We start from the raw sequence: 7,564 nt of genomic DNA on the forward strand, positions 1-7,564 counted from the left end.
AAAGGATGGGACAAAAGTTTCTGCTCTCCCAGTCCAGAACAATTGAGGTCAGGGTGCTTGGGACAGGGACTGGACCATTGGAGGGTCAGTAAAATATTTTCCTGATGCATTCCATCACCTAGAGATAGTCCAAGGAAAGAAGGCTAGGAAGGAGTCTGTATGCTGTTGAAAGAACTGGGCAAAAGCCGCTCCTTCACCCCGCTTCATACTCCTCAGTTCCTATGTGATGGGTTTTTGTTGACCAGAGGCCTGGTTAAATCCTCCCTCCACACTTTTCCCTCCCAATGCCTCAACCCGAGTTACATCCTTGTGTTTCCAGCCTGTTCAGAGGTATCATAGTAGCCAAGGACCCTGGTTGTGGAAGTAGCTGCCCTTTTCTTGTTAATTTTACTTTCTCTAGCTCTTTTATCTCTTTAGATAGTTTTCTTTCTGTCTTCTCTCAGATATTCCTATACCAGATTGGACCTAATGAATAAATGACACTAAGAACTAGATCTTCTCTAATGGCTGTACATGTAGGTTATAACTCTTTAAACCTTAAAAGGCATATGAGAAGAGCATGAGAAAGGAAAACCCAAAATATCAACCCACTTAAGTGGAGAAACAGCTGGGCCAGTACCTAGGGAAGTGTACTTAAGCGAGCCTACATGCAGAAAATGTCCTGGGGTGAGGTAGAAGTTGCGTCTAGAAGGCAAAAGAAAGTTGAGTGGAGCCTTTTGTGCTCTAAGGGACGGATGAGTTTCCTCTGAGTGAATAGCTATAGCTGCTCACTTCCTTCCTCAGATTTCGCTGTGCTGTTCAATATGGTAGTCACTAGTCACATGAAGCTAGGTAAATTTAATTAAATTAGAAATAAAAATTCAGTTCATCAGTCACAGTAGCCACATTTCAGAGCTCAATAGCTATGTGTGGCTAGTGGCTACTGGCTACTGTATTAGTGCAAATATAGAACATTTCCATCATCATAGAAAGTTCTATTGGACACTGCTCAATATGAGGTATTAGGGTATCAGGAGGGGCTGCACATGTTCTGGCCCCTTGAGGATCAAATCTCTAACAGACCTTGGGTGAAGTTTATCTACTCTTTCCACACCATCTCCTTCTCATATCTCGTACCAGTAGCCAGGCTGTGTACACAAACGGCCAGGCTTATGTGTTCCATGGTCTCTCCATCCCTTTGTCCTTCCCTCTGGCCTGCTCTTGTCCTTGCTCCACCCTTCCAGTCCCTGGAAAACAAGCTGCAGAAAAAACTTTTCCATCAACTTTGACCTAGTTTCCTGGTCACAGATTCAAAAAAGGGAGGAGCTACTAAATTCTTGAACAGGTAGGAAGAAAAGGAGACGGCAGAGGTAAGAGTCACCATGGCAACTGAGATCTAGAGACTGACACCTTGAGAAAGAAAAAAGGAGAACCAGGAGAGAGCAAACAAGCTACTGAGAATGAAGGAAAAGACACAACAAAGGGAAGATTGAAGCGGAAAAGAAGCTTTTCAATCTTTCTGTTCAATTCATGTTGATTTTATGAACTTCCCAAGAGCCTGTTTGGAGTGGAGGTCCATAGGAAAACTGACCCCATCAAATAAGGGCCAGAACTAGATCTGTCTGCAAAGGTTTAAATGAGCCAGAAATCAGAAAGTATATTAACTTCTGCCATCTCAGGGTTTCTCATCCTAGTCACTCTTTTAGGAATAATAAAAATCATTTCAATTAGAGAGGGAATTGTGGTATCAATCTATTGTTATTACTCTACAAGGAAGAAATACAAACTGCTAAAGCATATCCTCAGAGATGAGGGTGGGGTTGGATATTTAGCAAACCTTTACTGAGTATGATTATGTGCTTGGATAGGAACTGTGCTCAGAACTGCTAAGATAAAAAATGATAGATTGCCTTCAAAGAATTTAATACTTGTAACTCTAAATCCATAACACCTGAATAATTATCATCTTATGTCTTATTGCATATAAACAAAGTTTACACTAGGAAAAAACTCTTATGATAAAACCAAATTATAAAATATGGAACCAAAACCCTTTCCTTCCAAATCTCCCCAGAAACCTCATTTCCTTGTATTTCAAGAGCTCCTTAAAAAAAAAAACCTTACACACTCCAAACTTCAAACAATTTAGTAATGATAAGTGATGGATGTAGAAAACTAGCTTAGACCACCAGAAGATCCCATTGCAGTTTTTTGTGTGTGTGAGAGGAAGATTAGCTCTCAGCTAACATCTGTTGCCAATCCTTCTCTTCTCTGCTGAGGAAGATTGGCTCTGGGCTAACATCTGTGCCCATCTTCGTTTACTTTATACGGGACGCCCCCACAGCATGGTTTGGTAGTTGGTGCCTCTGTCCTTGCCGGTGATCAGAACCTGTGAACCCTGGGCCACCGAAGCCGAGCGCAAGAACATAACCACTATGCCACCGGGCCGGCCCTGCCCACTCCCCCGCCCCACTATAGGTTTTTAGTGAATTGGAAGAAAAGACTAAACGTACTTCAAATTCCTTCCCTCTTCACCCCTCCAACCTCCACTCTGACTATATTCATTAGTCAACAAGGAATGTTCTCTACCGAGTTTTCAAGAACATGAATTGGTCAAGTAGGGGTAAAGCTCCTTTAGGCACACTTTCTAATAATTTCTCCAACACCATTTCACAGAAAAGAAAACAAGCAGTTTTGCCATTAAAAAAACTTTTTTTATTTTTTTACAAAGAATACCCCCACCTGGGGTGAAAATATATCTGGTTAAGTACAAAATATAGTTTTTATCATACAAAAAGATACACAATTAAAAAAAATAAAACCACCTTCAGTCCACATACTTTCTCAAAAAAAGGGTGGAGAGCGGAGTGCTCTGACACAGGACAGTGAACAAAGTGCTAAGGCTGAGGGTGACCAAGTGCTAGCGGCTGCAGTGAGAGAGGGGCTGTCAACATCCCTGTCTCTAATAGTGGGCAGGAAGGGAGCCCTGGGGGCTTTTGTGAAGACCTGCCCTCTAGTTTCTCATGGCAATGTCTGGAGGCTCTGATCACTGTGTTGGGGCATCTTGATCTAGAGTTCATCGTGTTGGGGCATCTTGATCTAGAGTGCCTCCTTGAGTTTGGAGAAGTCACAGTGGGCAAGGATGATAGCAGCAACTCTTCTCATATAATTATAGTGTCAGAACAGAATTCTGTACACTGGGACGAAGTCTCAAAAATAGAGTAACACTTTTTTTTTGTCATTGTGCTTACCCCTAGAGACGTAGTAGACCAGTTTTAGCTTACGTATGAGGGGAAAAAAACCCAAAAAGTTTGACAGGAACTAAAGTGCTAAGAACATCACCTCAGAATCAATTCCAAGGAGTCACATGAAAAGAAAAACATTCTCCCACATGAAAAATGTTCGCAACAGGAGAACACAGTGCAATCGGCTCTAAAAATGGCTTTTAAGACCTTTCACGGGGCACAGTTACTACTGCTTTAAGCCAAATTGAAGTACATTTTAAGCAAAGATAACCTTTCTTCCCTTTAATTCACATGGGAAGCTCTCTCCAAAGTCCAAACCAAATCAGCTCTGGAGAGTATTTCTTTTTTTTTTCTATAAGTATAGAAACAAAGGGCAACAATGATTTTAAGAATCTCCTTTTCCCAAAATTTTGGCCATCACTTTTTTTTCATTTTCCTAGTTTGCTAAATTAGCTCTGCTCCACATGGCACATAAGTTCAAGATCTAATACTGTTATAACCATCTGTAATCCCCTTCAAAAAACCTTGGGAAAACCATGCCAGGAGGCTATTTCTACCCCTTATTCAAAACTACTGAAAATGCCGCAATTTTCAAGATCTGAGAAAACAGGATGGGCCTGAGTTTGTCTAGTGTGATTTTAAACCCATCCAGCAAACACTCCTGTATCACAACATCTTGTTGGCTGAGAACGAGTGTGCACCCTTTAAGGCCCAGGAGATTGCCTGCTGATCACCTCCTAACATTGGGGAGTCAGAGGCTAGAGTGGACCTATAGCCCACTGTAGAGACCACTGAGTCTCTGAAAAAATAAGAGTCCAGGAAGCGAGGCAGAAAGAAACAAGTAGGTACAGCTGCTTCTTTTCTTCCATATGCTCACTGCACATTGTTGTTTAGAATGCAAGGATCCACCTGAGAGGAAAAAGAAAAGACCATTTTAGTTTGGGTAAGAAGGAAAACAACAACTCAGTTTAGCAATTCCTTCAATTCAACTTCCTATAGAAGGCTTCGGACAAATATAGTGGTAAAATGACAATTCTCACCTCAGTATAAGTAGGTGGTGGCATGAACTGGAACTCAGGAGCATACATAAAAATAGGGCTGTCTTGGCAACTATCTGTGTCATCTAGCAGAGGAGTGGTGGGGCTCTCCAATCGGTGATCTTCAGGAATGATATCCATATAGCAAGGAGGAGCTAGAGAGAGAAAGTATGGGGATAAGAAGCATGGCCAAGAAATACCTGACCACCACAATTTTACAAACCCAAACAGGCCAGAGGAGAAGAAAAGACCGTAGGTCTGGCTCACCTTCTGGGGTATCAGGGATGTTGAGATCTACCCAACTCATCTCAGAGCTGGTTTGGCTGGCCATGCTGGACGACCGGCTGCTCAGACCTGACCTGCTGCCAATTACCAGGGGCAGGTCAAGAATGACCTTCTTGGAGCCAGGGACACTAACATAGATCTAGAAAAAAAGATGGCACTTTGTTAGACTAGAGGTCTGGAGAAAACACCACTGTTATTTTGACAGATGAACAATTTCTCTCTCCAACCCCACTCACTCACCAGTAAGGAATATTCAACTCGAAGGATGTTGCAGCCCAGGATAGAAGGCCTGATCTTCTGCACCCGAAGGCTCTTGCCACGCCATGACGCACAGGTTCCTGAGATAATATGATTGCCTCTGACTGATGACAACTTCTGTGTCAATACCTTGGTTTGGCCATTGGCAAGGTAAGTATGGCGGGCTACAATGGCAGCTTTGGGGATCACAATGCGGGAACATGTATTCTCAAAGTCAGCATGGATGGCAATCTCATCACCTAGCAATGACAAAGATGAAAACTAACGCTCAGTATGGCTAATGACTTTTCTTCTGTTCCTGTCCCCTGTCCTCACCCCACCTCCAAGCCCACATTCCTGTTTTATCAGTCTACCATTTTAAGCCCTAGGTTTTTACCTTCACAAAATCCTTTTCTGTCAATTCTGGCAGAGACAGACACTCGTCCATCAGGAATGAACATGCAGGAAACTTTCTTTTCCTTTTTAGCAGACACAGGTGCCTATGTAGAAGGGTGGGACAGACATTTTGAGAATTTCTAGAGATCCTTTCTCTTTTTCCTTTCCACTCCTTACCTAGAGTAGGCAGCTTTCCCTCCCACCTTCATGACAGGATTTGATTCCCTGAGGTGCTTCAATCTAATGCCCAAGACATTTGACTTATCATCCCTGAGACCCAGGAGAATAGAATCTTAAACCTCACCATTAAATCAGGAGTATTGACATCCACTAGATCCATCACTTCAAAGCTTTTCTTTGTCTCTTGAGTTGGCTGGCTGGGGCGATCAAGAAAAGCCTTCACCCAGTAGTCTACACACCCATACTTTCCTTTGAAGGATGTTCCTAGAGGCCTGTGTCAAGAAAAAGGAAACAATTCAAAAATGCTCTCCCAGAACAGTAAGTGATCTCCTCAAAGGAAGGGAAAATTTTTAGAGACAGAAAAGTCCAAAGATGCATTTAGCTGATACCTACCCTTGAGGAAGCTCAAAGCCGAACTTGTACTCATATATGTTTCCAGGTCTCATGATCACCATCTCATTCTCACCTGAAAGGAGACAAAAGCAAGTAGCCCTTAGGTTTCTTGTTACACTGAAAACGCATCTGTGTGATAAGGAATTCTTGGGCAGCAAGCAAAAAGTGTTGCAGTACCCCCATTTTCATCTCTTATGTTCTTATAGGAGAGATTCTGAGGCATTTTGTTGGACAACAAGTTGCAAAGCCCTGCAATACTGAATGACTCAACCAGGACAGTTAATCTACTAACATCTCAAACAGGAAGCAAGCAAAGAATAAGCAACTTATGCATACAGAAAATCTTTAAATAGCTAAGGCAACATCCCTCAGAATCACCTTCAGAACACAGCACCAGTAAGAAATTGTACAAATCAACCTTTTATTTTGGGGAGGTGGGGGGATTTGCAAATTAAAACTAAAAAAGATAAGGTAACACAAAATTCAAACCACTCAACCTAAGCAACTTATAATATTTAGTACAGGCTCCACTTATTCGTTTCAATTCTCGTCTCAAGTCAGCTGTCACCCTCCAGCAAATAACTGGGCCACTCACCTGCTGGCTGGTCTTCCAGCAGAAGCGTGTCTTCGTAGCGCAGGTACTCCAAAGCCTGTTTGCACTGCTGGGATCCTTGCATCCAGAGGACTTTGGCCACTCCGCAAGCCAGGATCCTGACAGCTTTCACTCGAGTGACTTCACATACCTCCACTATCACCCGGCCAGCCACCTTCTCCCCACTGCCGAACACCTTTTCAGGGTCGTTAAAGACCACCTCGAAAGACTTCATCTTCTTGAACATCACCATGATGGGGCTGGGTTGGCTCAAGAGTTAGAAATGGGGAAAAACAAAACCCCTTTGCAATAAATTAAGATTACTTCACTCAATTCTCTACTAAATTTTTGAAAAGATGTCCAAACAATGTAAGCTGCTTGCTATGCCAAGGGATTTCAAGAGAAAAATAGGATCTCTCTTTTCTTTCCTCCAACAGCTGGAGGGAGCGCCGGATCTCGGCGGAAGAACTAACAGCACTCCAGCCACAGAGACAGAAGGATAGTTTAAATCGAGAGCCGGAAACTGCTCTATATAGTAGCCCAGGCAGGCAGGGCCACGCGAGTGCTGGCCGGGAGGCTCGTGCTGCCCTCGTGCACAGCCCTCCCATTGGCTGCCTGGTCCTTGTTTACCAGTAGCTGAACCAATCAGCGAGGTCGCAGTGGCGCGTGGACACGGTGTGCTCTTGGCGCGGGGGAAAGAGGTTGTTATGCCGCGCTGCCTCGCAGGGAGGAGGGGGTGAGGAGGGGGTGGGGAGGGGGTGGAGGGGCTTCGGCGCGGCTTGCCTGCGGCCGGAAGGAGGTGGGGGTGTCGCTGACCCTAACATTTATTCAGGGCCCGTGGCTGTCGAAGGGCGGGTGCGGATGATTTTGGGCTGGGAGCGGTGTTTTGAGGTAAAAGGAAATGTGCTTATGAGGGAATTTCGTGCGGAGCCTTAGCCAGAGCACTTCATTTAGAGGCGACCGTTTATTTCCGGCTCAGAAGTCGCAAGTCGTGTGAAAAACAATCCCACAGCCCCAAGAATACTTAAGGATTGGAGTGGAGGACAGGGAGTGCTGGCGTTACTGTTCAGGAAGAGCCCCTTTTTCCTTCTCTCGCCCCGCATCTCTATTAAACAAACAGAACTGCTGTCTGTAAAGGAAAGGAGAATTTGTCACAAATTTTAAATCTCTCTTCTGTCCTCATTGGAAAGCGAGTATGTGGGACTGGTCGGCCTTCTCCC

General features: G+C 44.0%; 1 protein-coding gene across 1 annotated transcript; it reads right to left on the reverse strand.

The window, feature by feature from the left end:
* Nucleotides 1–2,671: 2,671 nt before the first annotated feature.
* Nucleotides 2,672–6,828, reverse strand: TXNIP (thioredoxin interacting protein). The gene is made up of 8 exons (XM_058538998.1): nt 6,348–6,828; nt 5,753–5,825; nt 5,484–5,631; nt 5,181–5,283; nt 4,787–5,043; nt 4,529–4,685; nt 4,265–4,416; nt 2,672–4,133 (listed from the first exon to the last, which is right to left on the reverse strand). Exons 1-8 carry the CDS (start codon nt 6,595–6,597, stop codon nt 4,098–4,100), a joined length of 1,176 nt encoding a protein of 391 aa, XP_058394981.1. The 5' UTR covers nt 6,598–6,828; the 3' UTR covers nt 2,672–4,097.
* Nucleotides 6,829–7,564: the final 736 nt, after the last annotated feature.

Source organism: Diceros bicornis, chromosome 4 (assembly GCF_020826845.1).
Source record: "Diceros bicornis minor isolate mBicDic1 chromosome 4, mDicBic1.mat.cur, whole genome shotgun sequence".
In the NCBI taxonomy this organism is placed as follows: Eukaryota; Metazoa; Chordata; class Mammalia; order Perissodactyla; family Rhinocerotidae; genus Diceros; species Diceros bicornis.